The 19,796-nt window shown below is 36.9% G+C and overlaps 1 protein-coding gene across 1 annotated transcript in view; it reads left to right on the forward strand.

Moving 5' to 3' along the window:
• LOC129692143 (solute carrier organic anion transporter family member 6A1-like) overlaps positions 1-19,796 on the forward strand; it is an 81,973-nt gene that overhangs the window by 12,273 nt on the left and 49,904 nt on the right. Inside the window, exons 4-6 of the mRNA XM_055628385.1 lie at positions 188-284; positions 12,577-12,692; positions 16,581-16,690. Of these exons, the coding sequence (XP_055484360.1) occupies positions 188-284; positions 12,577-12,692; positions 16,581-16,690 (323 nt within the window). The remainder of the gene's footprint in view (positions 1-187; positions 285-12,576; positions 12,693-16,580; positions 16,691-19,796) is intronic.

Below are 19,796 nucleotides of genomic sequence, written 5' to 3' on the forward strand. Positions count from 1 at the left end.
ATTATTTACAATTTTTTTTCTCTCCCTCTTTCATGCCCTTTCTTCACCCCTGCCTCTTCTACCCATCATCCTTCTCTCAAGTAACAGAGCACGACATGAAAGATTTTCAAATACTGCAGATAATTCAGTTGTTTTTCTTATGACCAAGTTAAATTGTGAAGCCCTTTGGTGTTCTGTGTTCCTCAAGGTCTCGGAGAAGCTGTGCAAATACTTGGCTATGGTGTGGGTTACACAGTGGGAGCACCAAATCTTAAGCCTTCACATAATCACACTGAAGAGGACTGGTAAGTCATACTATTGACTTTTCTACTTACATTTACACTTACATAGTTTACATTGTATAGAATGCTTTCTGAATAGATACCATAGCTCATAAATAATACATAGGAGAGTATATGCAACTGTGGGTGATATATGCAAGTTAAATACATTTGTAGTGTGCATTCACATTTTTATTGTTTGAAATATAAGCAAATTTTACTTAAAAATTCATTAATCTTTGTGTTTTGTTGATTGAAACATATAATTTTCATTCAGTGCAATACAATAGCAATAGTTATGTTCATGGTATGTAGAAGTTTTAATTTTTTAATTAACAGGTTGTGAATAGAATAGTCTGATCATATTCTTTTCCACATCACACTTCCTTAAGGTTCCTGCTACCTTCCTATCTACCTAACATTATGATTCTTTCTCATTCATTCATTGAAAAACAAAAACAAGAAGAAAGAACTCCCATACAAAAACACAAAAATGAAAATCAAAACAAACAATCAAAAGGCCATTAAGACAAAATTGTGCCCTGCCAAAAGAAAACAAAACAAAACAAAAAAACAATTCACACACACACACACACACACACACACACACACACACACACCTCACTGATTTCATTTTGTATTGGGCAACTACTCTGGATGATAAGAGCTGTTCTGGAGTGTTATTTGTTGTGTCTGGAAGATACTATGTCCTTAGAGTCAGTCATCTCTTCCAGTTCCTATAATCTTTTCACCTCCTCTTCCACACAGAACCCTGAGTCTTGAGGATAGGTATTTTATGAAGATATTCTGTTCAAGAATTAGTACTCCAAAGTATCTCATCCACAGTATACAGGTGTTGATCTTTGAGTTATTTAGGTTCTACTGCATGAAGAAGCTTCTCTAATGTGGGTTGAATAAGGCACTCATGTATAGATATATGAGAATGTTAAATGGGGCCATTTTATTGCTACTGTCCTATATAAGAATAGTACTATTAGGTTTGCCCCAGGTCCAGGACTTAGCTAGTCTCGGGTTTTGACCACTTTAGCAGTGTCACTTATGGGTTATCTTATAGAGTGGATTTTAAGAACAATCAAAAAGTACTTGGCTACTTCCAGAACATTTGTAACACTATTGCACTAACATAATTTGTAGTTAGGAAACTCTTTTTAGGTCACAGGGTTTATAGCTTGGGGATATTATTACCTTTCTTTCCTAGTAGCATGTAGAGCCCCTTCCACAGCATGAATGCTGGTCTGTAGGGACAAAACCTCTAGTTAGTCACTAGCTCAACTTTTCTGAGTTTAATGACATAAATTACATGTTCTGTTCAGCAACTGGCCCTGACTATCAAGTTCCCAAGAGCAACCATTAGCCTTGACAATAGGCTTTGATATGTTGGAATTTGTGGCATGCCTTTGGTAAATGACTTAGCAAAATTTAACTGATTACTGGAACTTGATGCAATAAGATCCCTAATTGGGGCATTGTCTTGTCTATTATTTTGTGACTGCATTTGGATTTTTTTTTCATATATGTGTCCATTTACTTGCAACTTATATAATTTCATTTTAACAGATAAATAATACTCTGTTTTGTCAATGTACCACAATTTTATTGACTGTTCATGAGCTGATTAACTTTTAGTTTATTTCAAACTTCTGGCTACTATAAACACAGCAGCAATGAAGATGGATGAACAAATATCACTCTATAGTCCTTTGGGTGTATGCCCACTAGTGATATGATTGGATCTTGAGGTAGACTTACTCCTAGCTTTCTGAGGAAACCTTGTCTTGGATTTCCATAACTCCTGTAACACTCTGCATTCTATCAGCATTTACTGTCATTTATTTTATTGATTTTGACAGCCTGAATAATGTGAGACAAAAGTAGTTCCAACTTGCATTTCATTCATACTTAAAGGGGATGAGCATTTCTTTCAATGTTTTCATCCCTTTATGTTTCATCTATAGAGACTCTGCTTATTTTTATACTCCATTCTTAAACTGGATTATTTTCTTGTTCAGTGTTTTAGTTCTTTATATATTGTAAATAATAACATTTTATCTGACATATAATCGGTAAAGATCTTTACTCATTCTGTTTGCTGCTGCTTATGTGAATAACTCTGTGTCCTTTGAAAGATTTTCCTATATGAATGAGTTAAAGCTTATTTCCCACTCTTTCTCTTCTATCAAATTCAGCATATCTAGTCTCATGTTGAGCTCACTGACCCACTTGGAGTTTACTTTTATGCAAAGTGACTGATAGAGATGTATTTGCATTCTTGCACACGCAGCTATCCAGTTTCACCAACACCATTTTTGAAGATAATAACTTTTCTCCAATGTGTATTTTTGTGGGGTTTTTTTTTGTTTTTTTTTTTTGTTTTTTTTTTAGTCAAAAATTCAATGTAGGTACATAAGTGGATCTTCAATTTGATTCCATTGATCAATGTGTCAGTATTACAAGTTAAATTTGGAGATGGTACCTTCAGCAACTCTTTATTTATTCAGGATTATTTTGGCTTACGAGGGTGCTCTCTGAGAAGAAAGTGTGTGTGTGTGTGTGTGTGTGTGTGTGTGTGTGTGTGTGTGTGTATCTATGTGTGTTTGGGCCATTTCTAGTATATCAATCCTATCTCCTTGTCTTTTTCAGTGTCTGAAAGTTTTTATTTTAAAAAAATTTTCCCACATTTGGTTATAGTGATCTGAAGATATTTTTGAGGAACTTGTAAAACTACTGTTTCTCTAATTTTCTCAAACTGTCATTTGCATATAGGAAGGATAATAATTTTTGCGTGTTAAGTTTGGAATACTGATACTTTGCTGAAACTGTTTATGAAATGTAGAAGTTTACTGGTGGAGTCTATATGGTGTTCTATTCATAAAATTATTTAAACTGCACACAGAGATAATTTGACTTCATTCTTTCTTCTTTGTATCACCTTGAACTCCTTCACTGTTCTTATTACTCTAGCTAAAACTAAAAGTACTATAATGACTATGTGTAGAGAGTTATTTGGTTTTGTATCTAATTTTAGTGGGAATGCTTTGGGTTTCTCTCCATTTAGTTGATGCTGGCTATAAGAGGGATGTAAATCACCTTTGTTAATGTTGAGGTATGTCCCTCATATCCCTAGTCTCTCCAGGACTTTCATCATAAAATAATGTATCTTGTCAAAGGCAAAATATCTGTGTCTTGCCTTTGTATTTAATGAAGCAATCATGTAGTTTTTGTCTTTTATTGATGTGATAGTCAATGTTTATTGATTTAAACATGTTAAACCATACCTGCATCTCTGGGATCAAGGTTACTTGATTATGGTGGGTGGTCTTTTTGTTTTACTCTTTTATTCGGTATGCAAGTATTTATTAAGAAATTTTACATCCACTTATAAGTGAGTATATACTCTGGGTATCTTTCTGCTTCTGGGTTACCTCAGTCAGAATGATCTTTTCTAGTTCTATCTATTTGCCTGAAATTTCATGATTTCCTTGTTTTTAATTATTGGGTAGTATTACATTGTGTAAATGTACCACAATTTCTGCATCCATTCCTTGGTTGAAGGACATCTAGGTTGTTTCCCATATAATATAGGATAAACATATTAAAATCTATAGTCCTAAAGAAGCTAAACAACAAGGAGGACCCTAGCAAAGATACTTAATCGTCATTCAGAAGGGCAAACAGATAGACATTAGAAGTGGAAGAAGATAGGTAACAGGGCAGAATCCTACCACAGAGGACCTCTGAAAGAATCTGCATAGCAGGTATCTAAGCAGATGCTGAGTCTCATAGCCTAATCTTGTGCAGGGTGCAGGTAATCTTATGGAAGAAGGGTGAGATGGAAATGTCTGGACAGGACAGGAGATCTACAAGAACAACAGACCCAAAAAATTCTGGCCCCAGGAGGGCCTGCCGAGACTGATGCTGCTCCAATCAAGAACAATGCACGGAGAGGACTTAGAACCCTTGCTCAGGTGTATCCCACAGGTAGCTCAGTTTCAATGTGCATTCCTTAATAAGCGGAGCAGGTGCTGTCTCTGACTTGGACTCAGTGGCCTGCTCTTTAATCACCTTTTGGGTTGAGGAGTGGGGGGTGGGGGGCAGCTTTGCCAGGCCACAGTAAAAGACAATGCAGCCAGTCCTAATGAGACCTGATAGGCTAGGGTCAGATAGTAGGGGAAGAGGACCTCCCCTATCAGTGGACTAGGTGAGGAACATAGAGGGAAAAGAGGAAGAGAGAGTGGGACTGGAAGGAAATGAAGGATGGGGCTACAGCACGTATTCAACTGAATAAATTGTAATAAATAATAACTTAAAAAAGAGAAATGTATGAATTTATCCATTATAGTTCTGAAAAACCTACATTGCTTTAATCTTAGAAAACCTGAATTTAGGTTGTTGTCTGGTTTTTAAATAATAAAAGTGACTACAAAATCAGAGAAAACAAATATCTTGGTTAGAATTTCTGATAAACTAGTGACAAAGCTGTTGATGTCATATGGTTAAAATAGGGCCAGCAAGATGCCTTATTGTCTAAAGATGCTTTCTTCCAAACCTGAAGACTTTTCTTGTATCACCAGGTCCTACATGATAGAATGTACTAACTCCTGCAAATTATACAATAACTTCTTTTCATAGCATATAATAAACAGGAATGCAGAATTGAAAAAATAAAATTTGAAAAACACTTTTAAAAGAAAAAAATCATTTCTAGATCCCACCACTTGCCTGCAAATTTCATGATTTTCTTGTTTTTAATTGCTGAGTAGTATTCCATTGTGTAAATGTACCACAATTTCAGTATCCATTCCTCAGTTGTGGAACAACTGTGCTGTTTCTAGGTTCTCGCTATTACCAATAAAGCTACTATGACATGGTTGAGCAAATGTCCTTTTGTGTACTTGAGCATATTTTGGATATATGCTTAGGAGTAGTATAGCTGGATCTTGAGGAAACACTATTCCTAATTGTCTGAGAAAGTGCCAGACTGATTTCTAAAATGGTTGTATAAGTTTACATTCCCAACAGCAATGGAGTAGGCTTCCCCTTTCTTCATACCCTCTCCAGCATGTACTATCACATGAGTTTTTGATGAGTGAGTTATTCCAGCAGCAGAAAGACAAACACAGTACTCACTCACTTATACGTGGATACTAGAACAATAATATAGGATAAACATACTAAAATCTGTACACCTAAAGAAGCTAAGCAAGAACGAGGACCCTGGGTAAGATGATCAATCCTCACTTAGAAAGACAAATGGGATGGACATTGGAAGAAGGAGAAAACAGGAAAAATTACAGGAGCCTACCACGGAGGGACTCTGAAAGACTCTACCCAGCAGTGTATCAAAGCAGATGCTGAGACTCATAACCAAACCTTGGGCAGAGTTCAGGGAATCTTATGAAAGAACGGGGAGATAGTAAGACCTGGAGAAGACAGGAGCTCCACAAGGAGAGCAACAGAACCAAAGTGTTTGGGCACAGGAATCTTTTCTGAGACTGATATTCCAACCAAGGACCATGCATGGAGATAACCTAGAATCCCTGCTCAGATGTATACCTTGACAGCTCAGTGTCTGAATGGGTTCCCTGGTAAGGGCAACAGGGACTGTCTCTGACATAAACTCAGTGTTGGGCTTTTTGACCACAACCCCTGAGGGGGAAACAAACTTACCAGGCCACAGAGAAAGACAATGCAGCCAGTCCTGATGAGACCTGATAAGCTAAGGTCAGATGGAAGAGGACCTCCCCTATCAGAGGACTTGGAAAGGAGGAGATGAGAGAGGGAAGGTGGGATTGGGAGGGAATGAGAGAGGAGGCTACAGCTGGAATACAAAAGTAATAAACTGTAATCAATATAAAAAATTAATTAAAAATATACAAAGAAAAATCTAGACTAAATATTACTATATTTCTATTTGAATGTTGCACATGAATAAAAGCATTCATTGAAAATGACCTCAGGTATAAATCAAAATTATGAAAGAGATTCTACCCATAACCAATATGATTAGGTTCTTGGATAAAGACTTCAAAATATCTGTTTTCTAGAAGTCCAGATAAGATTTAGGAAGACAGAGAAGCTGGTGAAATGTATCAGTTTTGTCAAGCCTTATAATCTGAGTTCAGTATTCAGAACCCTTACAGTAGAAACTCAAGGAATGACTTGTATAATTTATCCTCTGACCTCCATACATAGATACTCATGTGCACACATGCCCCTTCACTAAAGCAATCAAAAAGTTTTTAAAATAAAACACAGAGATATTATTTAATACATTCATAGAGAAATTTAACATAGAGATAAAAATTTAAAAATATTATCTTGACTGCATGGTACTGGCATAGAAAGAGAATGATGGATCAATGGAATCAAATTGAAGACCCAGAAATAAATTCACCTGGATACTTAATTTTTGAGAAGGAAGCCAAAACCATACAATGGAAAAAAGACAGCATCTTCAACAAATTGTGTTGGTCTACCTGGATGTCTACATGTAGAAGAATGCAAATAGATCCATATTTATCACCCTACACAAAACTGAAGTATAAGTGGATCAAAGACCTCAACATAAAACCAGATGCACTAAATATGTTAGATGAAAAAGTGGAGAAGAGCCATGAATTCATTAGCACAAGAGAACAGAACATCAACAACACAGGCTCTAAGATCAACAATCAATAAATGGGATCTCATGAAACTGAAAAGCTTCTGTAAAGCAAATAGAACATCCCCTTTCTCCACATCAGAACAAAACAACAGCCTACAGACTGGGAAAGGATTTTCACCAACCCTATATCTGACAGAGGGCTAATATCCAGAATATATAAACAACTCAAGAAGTTAAAAAGCAAATCATGAAATTTGCAGGCAAATGGTGGGATCTAGAAAAGATCATTCTGAGTGAAGTATCCCAGAAGGAGAAAGACAAACTTGGTACATACTCGCTTATATAGACCTACAAGATATGATAAACATAATGAAATCTACACACCTAAAGAAGATAATCAAGAAAGTGGACATGGGTGAAGATAATCAATCCTCATTTAGAAAGACAAATGGGATGTTCATTGAATGTATGACAGGAGTCTACCGCAAAAGACATCTGAAAGACTCTACCTAGCAGTGTTTCAAAGCGGACACTAAGACTCATAACCAAACCTTGGCGGAGTGCAGGGAATCATATGAAAGTAGGGGAGTTAGTATGATATGGAAAGGATAGGAGCTCGACAAGTACCAAATATATCAGGGCACAGGGTCTTTTCTGAGACTGACACTCAACCAAGGACCATCTATAGATATAACATAGAACTTCTGCTCGGATGTGGCCCGTGGTAGCTCAGTAACCAAGTAGTTTTCCAAAGTAAGGAGAACAAGGACTAGTTCTAACAGGATCTCAAGGGCAGGCTCTTTGACCTCCCCCCACCAGGGGAGGAGCAGTCCTGTTAGGCCACAGAGGAGGACTTTGCAGCCAGCCTTGAAGATACCTGATAAAACAGGGTCAAATGAAAGGGGAGGAGGTCCTCCCCTATCAGTGGACTTGGAAAGGGACAAAGAGGAGACCAGGGAGGGAGTTGGGGAGGGGGAGGGAATGAGGGAGCGGGATACAGCTGGGACACAGAGTTAACAAATTGTAACTAAAAAGAAAAATAAAAATTTTAAAAAATGGGGTACAGAGCTAAACAGAGAATCCTCAACAGAGGAATATTAAATGGCAGAGAAACACTTAAAGAAATGCTCAATGTCCTTAAGCATCAGGGAAATGCAAATCAAAAAGACCCTGAGATTTCATCTTACACCCATTCAGAATGGCTAAGATAAAAAACCTCCCCTATCAGTGGACTGGGGAAGGAGCATGGGTGCAGAAGAGGGGAGGGAAGGTGGGATTGGGAGGGGAAGAGGAAGGGAGCTACAGGGGGTATTCACAGTGAATAAACTGTAACTAATAAAAATAAAAAATAAATTTAGAAAAAGCCTAAAGGGATGATAAATGCTGGAGAAGATGTGGAGAAAGGGGAACCCTCCTCCATTGCTGGTGGGAACGTAAACTTGAACTACCACTTTGGAAATCAATACCACTCTTTCTCAGAAAATTCAGAATAGTGCTACCTCAAGATCCATAATAGGTGCTACAGACTCCATTAATCCACCAGTCTATTTCTATGCTGGTACCATGCTATTTTTATTACTGTTACTCTATAGTACAGCGTGACATCAGGAATGGATATACTCCTGAAGATCTTTTATTGTACAGTATTGTTTTAGTTACCATGGGTTTAATAATAATATGGCACATGAGCAAATTAAAAAAAAAAACATTTTGGTAATTTCTCCTTCCTTGCATTTCCTCAGACACTTAAGCTGTTTATGGTCTTTGTGTCTCCATCTGAATTTTAGGATATTTCTTCTAATTAAAAAAAATGTCATTAGTATTTGATTCTTATTCCATCTATATATAACACTTTTCAGTAATATTTTGATTTTCACAATATTAATTTTATTAATTCTCCTAACTCACGTATACAGAAGTCATTCCACCTCTTACTGGCTTTTTTCTCCAGTTCTTGAAGATTTTCTATGGTCTATTATTTTGTGTACTTTACCATAGTGTTCTTTACTTTCATTAGTTTTCTGTAAGTACTTTATTCATGCTTTGGTGAATGTCGTTCCCTGGTTTCTTTCTCAGTTTGTTTCTTATTGGTTCTAGGAAAGTCCCTAATCTTTATACACAAATTTTCTCTTCTGCTACTCTGCCATAAGTGTTTATAATAATACTCTCTTAAGAGTTTTCAGGCTGAGTCTTTAGGGTGTTTTAAATATAGGATCTTATCATCTTTAAATAGATTTGTTTTCCCCCTTCCTGTGTATAATTTCTTCTATTTCTTTCCCTTGCCCAGCTGCTCCGGTTAAGGCTTTAAGGGCTCTCTTGAGTAAGGGTGCAGAAATTCAATATGCATTTTACATTCCCAGCTGCAGAGGAAATGTTTTCAGGTTGTGCTTGTTTCGCACAATGCCGGCTGTAGCCATGGCTTATGTACTCTATTGTATTTGAGTGTCCATGATCCTTCTAAAACTACTTTCTTTGGAGTTTTACTATAATGAGGGACTGAGTTTTCACTATGACATTTTTTTTACAACTATTGATACTATGTAAATTTTTTGTCTTTGATTCTATTTTATACACTTTCTAACAATTATTAGTAACAAGGAATTTCATAATTAAATATCTTCATATTTACAGTTTTTTCTTCTTTTATACTCTAATATGTTCCATGACATATTTACTTATTTCTGTGTAAAAGCTCCAGTTTTTAATATTTTATATTTTATTGTAAATTTTATTTTCCATAAGCACACATCCAAATTATCAGACTTTATCAATTAACAGGGTCTAGTTTTACAAAAGTATCTTTCAGGCTGAAAAGACGGGTCACCAACAGCAATCACTTGTTCATTTAGAGAACCTTGGTTGTACTCTGCATATGGTGTACTACATACACGCAGGCAAAACACTCATGTATCTCTACATATATATATATGTGTGTGTGTGTGTGTGTGTGTGTGTGTGTATATATAATTGGATTTGGAATTACTTAAAATAAACTTGATTACTCTTCTTGGTTAATTCACCATTCTGATAATGACCAAAGCATTTAGATTTCAATTAAATTCATGTGTCTCGTTGAAAGTTATTATTACTTTTCCATAACTGAAAACGACATACAGTGATATTTTTCCTAGTCTTTTTATGTTGTTCCAAGTTTTATTAGAGTGTTAAGCATGTATCAGAAACCAGTGCACGGGACTTTCAAAGAGTGCTGAGTGTGTTAAGTGGAATCATAATAATCTTTAGTTTTTAAACATCTATTTCTAGCATGAGGAAAATACTTTGATTTCAAAATGTATCTGGTAAATATGATCACCTGCCAAAGTTTTTGCTTACATTTAATAGTTTGTTTAAGGATTTGCATATAGTTGTGGCCTCAGCTATTTTAGATGTACAATTATACATTGTATGAAATAATTGTGTCATACGTGATACTATAGTAAAAAAAAACAGACAGGTGAATTCAAAGTACTAAGAATCACATTTCTGGATACTAAAAGCAACAGTCAGCCAAGGCAGTGGTGAGCCACAGATGCTCAAGAGTCTGGGGGTTAAGGTGAGGCTGTGCATCTTAGAGTGGCCTTGAAATTTTTCTAAAAGAAGAATAGGATGTTCTTTAGTTATGGAGCTCCTGCTTAACTAAATGTGGAAGGACCTGGGTTCAATCCTCAGTACAACAATAAATAAATAATGACAGTAAACAAACAACAGTAAACAGATAATAACAAGAAAAAAAAAGCTGTAGCTCTGATGGATGCTACATATTAACATACACGACAAGCTGAGTGTGAAAACGAAGGCTGGTACACTATGCCACTGCGGGTTGAAACCTCTAATCCTGAATGACACCCTCGAAAGGTAAGGAGTTACCTCACCAGTGACTAACACTGCAAACATTTCCACATTTTATGAAAGAGAAAGCCTGATGAACTCATCAACTCTTGTAGGACAAGAGCTCCTTCAAAGCAAGTTGGTGTAAAAGAGAGCATCTTTTTTACAATATCTGGTTGGTGAAGACTTGGTTTAGTTTTGTTTGTTTTAGTTTCGGTTTTGGTTCTTTTTTGAGACAGGATTTCTCGGTGTAGAGTTGGTTGTCTTGGACTCCATCTGTATACAAGGCTGGCTTTGAGCTCAGAAAGATCCACCTGCATCTACCTCCCAAGTTCTGGGATTCAAGGCATGCACCACCACTGCCCACCTACATAGATTTTAGTTTAAAAAAAGAAGATTTATTTGCTGTGTGTGTGTATGTGTGTGTTTGCAGTACATATGTCTGTATCTTGTGTGTGAGCTGCCTGCAGAGTGTAGAAGAGGGTGTTGAATCCTTTGTAACCTAACATACAGATGATTGTTATTTTAATGTCTAGTACTACTATTATTATTATTTATTCACTTTGAATCCCAGTTGTAACCACCTTCCTCTCTCTCCCTCCCTTCTATCCTTCCCCTAGTTCACTGATAGGGGAAGTACTACTCTTCTACTTTCTGACCCTAGCCTATCAGGTACCATCAATACTTTCCAGATCCTCTTTCTCTGTGTACTGGTTAGGTTGGCCCACCATAGAGAAGTGAGCAAGTAGCAGACCACCAAGTTCATGTCAGAGAACTCTCTTCTCCCCGTACTAGGGAACCCACATGGGGACTGAGCTGTCTATGGGCTACATCTGAGCAGGAGATCCAGGTCCTTCTTATGCATGGTCTTTGGTTGATACATCAGTCTCTGCAGTCCTCCCTGGTCCCAGATGTTTTGGCTTGGTTGGTCTCCTTGTGGGTCCTCTGTTCCCTCCCAGTCCTTCTATCTGCCCCTTCTTCCATAAGACTCTGTGTGCTTTGTCCAAAGTTTGGCTGTGAGTCTCTGCATCTGCTTCAATCCCCTGCTGGGTGGAGTGTTTTAGAGGACATCTGTGGTAGGCTCCCATCCTGTTAACCACTATGTGATTACTGGAACCCAAAACCTGTTCTCTGAAAGGGCATCCATTGTTTATAATTTCTGGCTGGGCATCTCTCCAGCTCCCTGTTAAGTTTTCCACAGGTATGGAGCTGAAATATTATTACTACTGTATTCATTGACTTTTGTAGATCTTATTTCTAAGTCACTAAAACAAACAAACAAAAAACCCTTGGTAACTTTGAAAATCATTCCAGGTATACTCAGCTGGTAAACTCTATGAGAAACAAAGGAAATCTTAGGAAGAAAATAAATTGGTCCTATAGGAAAACTGGAAAGACCACAGAAGTATCAAGTACACCTAACACAAGGGACCGGAAGGAAGGGATTTCCAGTGACATGTGACCGCAAGGGTCAGATGTCATATACACGATAAGTTGTGCAATTTTTAAAGAATAAGGCTTCCTGCTACAGAGGTCCCGGTGCAAGATTTAAAGGAGCAGGATAAAGAGACAAAGCTTTAAAATAAAACGGAGAAAGCTTTAAAGAAGAATAAACAGCAACTTCTGCTACCTGAGTAGTGTCACTGGAAAGGCAAGTGGGAAAACTAGGCTCTGATAGGAGTAAAAACAAACCATAACATTGAGTACTAACAAACAACCATTGTCAGCAAAATCCAAAAGTTAATAGTGACAAATTACAGGTGGATATAAATTAACAGAAAATTCTTCCTCTCTCCCAACTAATTATGATTTGTCTTTTTTTAAATGCCCCTAATTGAAATTTCCTACTTTTCTCTATTCAAGGTCAAATCATCAGTATAAATGGTGGCAGATCAATTGGTTGGTTGGATTTCTTGGTGCCACTCTACTTGCTTGGTTCTTATTTTTTCCACTGTTGTGTTTTCCAACTAATTTACCTGGTGAGTATAAAAATATAATTAATTAGTTAAGAAGTGGGAAATAGCAAGAGCTGGAGAGGACAGGAACTCCACAAGGAGAGCAACAGAACAAGAAAATTTGAACACAGGGAACTACCCAAAGACTCATACTCCAACCAAAGACTATTCATGGAGATAACCTAGAGCCCCTGCACAGATGTAGCCCACGACAGTTTAGTGTCCAAGTGGGTTACATAGGAATGGGAAGAGGGACTGCCTCTGACATAAACTGATTGGCCTGCTCTTTGATCAACTCCCGCTGAGGGGGGAGCAGCCTTACCAGACCACAGAAGAAGACAATGCAGCCATTCCTGATGTGATCTGATAGACTAAGATCAGAAGGAAGGAGAGGAGGACCGCCCCTATCAGTGGACATGGGGAGGAGCATGCATGCAGAAAGGGGCGGTAGGGTGGGATCGGGAGGGGAGGAGGGAGGGGCTTATGGGGGATACAAAATGAATAAAGTGTAATTAATAATAAAAAATATATAATTAATTAGTTATAGTAATTTATACCCTCAGTTCCTATTCTCAAGGCACCAATAAACTACATATTTTTATGAATATGCTCCTCTTACTGGTATTGTTCTATAATAAAGAAATATACTGTCATGGTGTATTTTTAACCAAATCAAGCAATATCACATCCAAAAATTATATTTATGCACTATGTTATATGAACTTCATTAGTATATATTTATGCTGCATATTATTTGTTTTTAATAATCTCATTTTTATTTAAAGTGCCTAGCTGTCTTTTAAAAATGAAGTATATGCAATTTTATTTTTCTAGTGTGAGGGTCATGATTCTCTAGAGTAAAAGAACTTATAGAATGAATCTTTCTCTCTATATAGAAAGGGGTTTATTAGAATGACTCATAGGCTGTGGCCCAGCTAATCAAAAACTATCTACCTATAAGTGTGGGGTCCAAGAACCCTGTAGTTTTTCAGTTCATGAAGCTGGATGTCTCAGGTAGTCTTCAGTATACATTAGAATCCCAAAGAAGAAGTTTTGAATGCAGTGAATGAATGGACTTCCTATTGATGACAAGAGCAAGTAGCCATAAAGCAAATATAGCCAGGAAAAAAAAATCTGATTATTCAGTTATTAAGCAAACACAAATAGAAATGAAAGATGAAAATACAATATACACAAACATTTGGGACATAGCTGAAAGAGTTCTGAAAATAAAAGCTCACCACTAACAAAACATATGTTAAAAACTAAGTAATTTCTTAATGAAACACAAAAGGACAATAAATATTTGAAAAATCCTAAACATCCTTTCCCATTAAGGAAATACAAACTAAACCTGCATTGAAATTCTGTCTCCTCTTGGGTAGAATATCTGTAATCAAGAGAATAAATGCTAATGAGGATATGGTGAAAGAAAAGTTTTTATTCAGTGCTTGAGGAAGTATAAACTTGTAAAATTATATATAAACTCTGCAGGGTTCTCAAAAATGTTTTGAAAATAAGGAGCTGGAGAGATGTCTTAGTAGTTAAGAATGCATGCCACTCTTGCACAGAAGTTAAGTCCGGTCACAAGTGCCTATATCTCTGGGATTCACGAGCAATTGCTTATTTGCGCAAACACCACACACACACACACACACACACACGTTACACATAGACACCCCAAACCCACATATTTCACATGATTAAAAATCTTTTTTTAAAAATTTAAGCTATAATTATCATATGACCTAGTTATATGTATGTATATGTATGCCTGAAGATTCTGTCACAGATATAGCTCTGTATCGTTGCTTAACTGCTTCACTACTTACAGTAACTGAAAAAACTGAACCAATCAAGATCTTCATAGTTTTGTAGAATAAAAAATAAATGTGGTATGTGTGTGTTGGGAGTACGAAGGTTCTTATACCCACAGGTCTCCAGAGAAAGCAGGAATGTTAAGCACACAGGATTGTCCTCTCAAACATATAGACACATAACTTGTTCTTCCATCCAGAAAGCTGGGAATTGGAGACTGGTGGTCTGTGTTATCTGTTGGGTCAGGCCATAGAAGTGCCTACAGTCAGGACCAGAAGTGTCTAGTAATCTTAATGACACTTACATTACCTGTACAGGAGGGGCTCCTCCAAGCTACCATAACCAAGACCTGAGATAACTAATAATTCTCTCTCTCTCTTTTATTTCGAGACAGGGTTTCTCTGTGTAGCCTTGGCTGTCCTGGACTCACTTTGTAGATCAGGTTGGCCTTGAACTCACAGAGATCTTCCTGCTTCTGCCTCCCCAAGTGCTGGGATTACAGGCGTGCACCACCACGCTCAGCTAAATGACTCTTATATTATCCTTTTCTCCAAGGGTTCCCACACGTGGGATCAGAGGGACTGATAACCAAAATGAACTAGATGTTGTCTATATGACCAAGAGCTAGCCAGATTTTATTTAGTTCCTTAAGCCAATACAGGTAGCCTATCTCTGGAACCCATCTTCTTGTAAGAAATGACATGTACCCTGTATTAAGACTGGATGCAATTATTGCCTCCTTATACACTAGGAATTGTGTTACTCCAGAAAACATTTTTCCAAATTATATTGTGTTTAAATACGCTGACAATAAAATGCTTGGAATCAGATCTCTTGTGGTTTGATCTAGGGATCAGGAAGTCAGTCCGAACTGAGTTTGCATTCTCACTTTTTCATGTTTTTTTTCCCTGCCTGCAGACACCGTGATCTATGAAAAATAAATTTTTATTCAGCCATAAGTAAAAAATGAAACTATGAACACTTTAAGAAAACTGATAGAACTAGAAATTATGTTAATTCAAACCAGTTAGACTCAAAAAGTCAAATATCAAATGTTTTTCATCCATATGTGGTATATAAATTTTAGAATATGTATGTCTGTACACATTGTGTGTGTGTGTGTGTGTGTGTGTGTGTGAATGTGCACATGTGGGGTGGAGAGAGGGTTATGGTTGTGACAGAACTAGAAAGGATATCATGTGAGGGTCTAAAAAGAACTTAAGGGAAGTTGGATATACTGTAATGAAATACAAATAACACATAAGTAGAACTTGAGACTTTCAGGAGAAAGGGTTTAGCTGGAAGGGGTAGATGATGTATGGAAGAGCAATAAGAAGAAGGAACAAATAAGAGCAGAGTATGATGACATATACACATGAAAATAAAGTTATAAATCCCTGGGGATGCTTCACTTTGATGTAAAGAAAACTCATTAAACTTGCAGGGAAAAGACTGAGAAGGCACATACATTTAGGACATGAAAGGGGAACAGGAGCTATGTGAGAAGAAAGATGAAAGGACGAGGACAGGATAGTGGATGTCTGTAAGAAAAAGTGTAGTGATTCATGTATGAGAATAAAAATGTTATAGTTACGTTTGTTAATATTACTACTACTGCTACCATGTTATTACTCTGTACTATCACAATGTTCCCACTCAGCAGTGTGTTTTATTTACCACAACACACTTTATGATATATGAAAGCAGTTCTTTGAGGGCATTTTAGATCTTTGTCATCAAAGGTATTTATTGAATGTGGCTATTGAATTATATATTAAGAATAAACTAATTCAGCTATAGGAACGACTGACAACTAAGGAACCCACTCCCAGTACCTAAGAAACCCACAGAGTGGTGGACTACAGTACTGGGCAGTACAGATGTGAGAAATTTTCATTATCAAATAATTGTCTTTTGCAAAGCACTACTGTCAAAGAATTTATATTCTAAAATATGCATTGATGTTAGTTCGTTTAAAGTAATTCCTTACATTTTTGTGTCAAACTGAGATTATTAAAATGTGTACAAATGCATGATTCATATTTTCTTACTGACCTAGAAATATCATAAGATTATTTTTCTTGTGACCTATAGGTGCACAAAAGATAAGACTTCGGAAAGAAAGGAAACCTTCCACCGTTGACAGGAGGCTTAAAGATAAGGAGATGGAACTTCATGTGATTGGTTTGTGGCAAGCTCTTAAGGTATAATATTTTTGTTAACAAGCGAGTTAGGGTGACCTATTTAATTTTTTTTTTTTATAAAATTAAGAAAATTACAAAGGGCTTACTAAATTTGGGTGAAAGTTTTGGAGCCTCATTTAAATTACTAATTTTTCTTATAATGGAAAAAAACTCATTATTTGGTGTTGTTAAGGATATGTCTAGTATAAATACAAAATAATATAAATACAAAATAATGTAAAATATGACAAATAGAAATAAATATGACATTTAACAAGATGATATGAATTAGAAAAACTTGTGTCAACACATACTCCCTTCTCCTCACACACACAATATTGAATATAAAATCTTTTGTTGCTATAGGTGAGAAATAGGCCTACTTTAGTAATAGACGCCAAGATGCAGAGGAAGTCTCTTCCAATGTACTAGTCCTACATTGAGTGGTTTTCTTCTACTTAAAACTTTCTGTCTGGCATATAGATTACATGGTTGTAATTTTCATATATCAGTTTTATTTATTTTTAGCGATTAATACACTCTGAGTATAACTTCCAGAAGTCTGCAAAAATAACATCAATTGATTCTTTTTTTAAGTTCACGTTAGAAATGTATCTCTATCTTCCCATTTTCCAGTTACTTTTTCTTTCCTGCAGATACTTGATATTTCATTGCTCAGCCTGTTGCTCTACTCAAAATATCCCATCCCTTTTAAAATTACTTTTTACTTTTAAATTAAAACATATTATGACTCTACACCCCTACACCCCTACACCCAGCTAAAATGTAGATCTTTTATTCAATTGGTTGACTAGTCTACTTTTGTTCCACTACCATGCTTTTTTTATATGTGGTTCTGTATTATAACCTGAAATCATGTCCTATGCTTCCAGCTGTGTCCTTACTGTCCAAAATGATTTTGACTGTCCTTGTTACTGTGAATTTTAAGATATATATATTTTTTTAGAACTGAACTGTCATTTTTATATTTGAATTAAATTGTTGAAGAAGATGTGAAGTAGATGAATTCTTTAAAAGTTAAGTAGATGTGCAATATAAGATTTATTTTCACCTGCTCTTATTCAATCTCTCTTTATTAAATCAAGAAACCTTTGAAGTAAGTGATTATATTCCAACAAGACTTTAATTTAATTTTAAATTTGCACTACATTGCTCAGGCTACACTTGAACATAACCTGTCTTCAGCCTCTGGAGTTGTATAGTTTAAGATATGAAGCACCACAGCTAGTTATCTATTCTACGCAAATTTATTATTTTTTTATATTTTTAACATTTATTTTATTTTTATATTAATTACAGTTTATTCACTTGTATCCCAGATATAGCCACCTACCTTGTCCCCTACAATCCCACCCTCCATCCCTTATCTCCTCCCATGCCCCTCTCCATGTCCACTGATAGGGAAGGTCCTTCTCCAATTCCATCTGATCCAAGCCTATCAGGTTTCATCAGGACTGGCAGCATTGTCTTTCTCTGTGGCCTGGTAAGGCTGCTTCCCCCTCAGGGGGAGGTGATTAAAGAGCCAGCCACTGAATTCCTATCAGAAACAGTCCCTGTTCCCCTAACTACGGAACCTACACAGACACTGAGCTGCCATCAGCAACATCTGAGCAGGGGTTCTAGGTTATCTCCTTGCATGGTCCTTGGTTGGAGTATCAGTCTCAGAAAAGACCTGAGTGCCCAGATATTTTGGTTCTGTTGCTCTCCTTGTGGAGCTCCTGTCCCTTCCAGGTTTTTCATCTCCCCCTTCTTTCATAAGATTCCCTGCACTCTGCCCAAAGTTTGACTATGAGTCTCAGCATCTGCTTTGATACCCTGCTGGGCCTTTCAGAGGTCCTCTGTGGTAGGCTCCTGTCCTGTTCTCTGTTTTCTCCCTCTTCAGATGTTTATACCATTTGCCTTTCTGAGTGAGGATTTATCATTTTACCCAGCGTTCTCCTACTTGTTTAGCTTCTTTAGGTATACAGATTTTTTTCTCTTTTTTAAAAACTTTGTTTTATTTTTATTTATAACAGTTTATTGTTTTTTATCCCAACAGTAGTCCCCTCCCCCAACCCTCTCAAACCCATCCTCCCTCCCTCTTCTTCTATGCTCCTTCCCTAGTCATATGACCCTAGTCTATCAAGTCTCATCAGGACTGGCTTCATTGTCTTCATCTGTGGACTGGTAAGGATGTTCCCCACTCAGGTGAAGGTGATCAAAGAGCCACCCCATGAGTTCATGTCACAGACAGTCCCTGTTTCTATTACTAGGGAACCCTCTTGGACAGTGAACTGCCATGGGCTACATCTGTGCAGGGATTCTAGGTTATCTCCATGCATGGTCCTTGGTTGGAGTTATCAGTCTCCCAAAAGACCACTTTGTCCAGATTTTTTGGTACTTTTTCTCTCATTGTGAGGCTCCTGTCCCCTACAGGTCTTTCTATCTCCCCTTTTTTTCATAAGATTCCCTACACTTTGCCCAAAGTTTGGTTATGAGTCTCACCATATGTTTTGATACCCTGCTGGGTAGAGTCTTTCAGAGACTCTCTGTGATAGGCAGCTTTCCTGTTCCATGTTTTCTCGCTCTTCTGAAGTCCATACATTTTGCCTTTCTGAATGAAGACTGAGCATCCTACCCAGGATCCTACTTCTTGATTAGCTTCCTCAGGTATGCAGTTTTTTCGTGTGATTACCCTATATTATATGTGTAATATCCACTTATAAGTGAGTATATACCAATTGCGTCTTTCTGCTCCTGGGATACCTCACTGAGGACGATCTTTAATAGATCTCACCATATACCTGCAAATTTCATGATTTCCTTGTTTTTAATTGCTGAGTAGTATTCCATTGTGTATATATACCACAATTTCTGTATCAACTGAGGAACATCTGGGTTGTTTCCAGCTTCTGGCTATTACAAATAAAGCTGCTACAAACATGGTTGAGCAAATGTCTTTGTTGTATCCTTAAGCATCTTGTGGATATATGCCAAGGAGTGGTATAGCTGGATCTTGAGGAAGCAGTATTCCTAATTGTGTGAGAAAGTGCCAGATTGATTTCCAAAGTGGTTGTACAAATTTACATTGCCAACAGCAATGGAATAGGGTTCCTCTTTCTCCACA

This window comes from Psammomys obesus, unplaced genomic scaffold (assembly GCF_907164565.1).
Source record: "Psammomys obesus unplaced genomic scaffold, mPsaObe1.curated_primary_1811, whole genome shotgun sequence".
NCBI classification, from domain to species: Eukaryota; Metazoa; Chordata; class Mammalia; order Rodentia; family Muridae; genus Psammomys; species Psammomys obesus.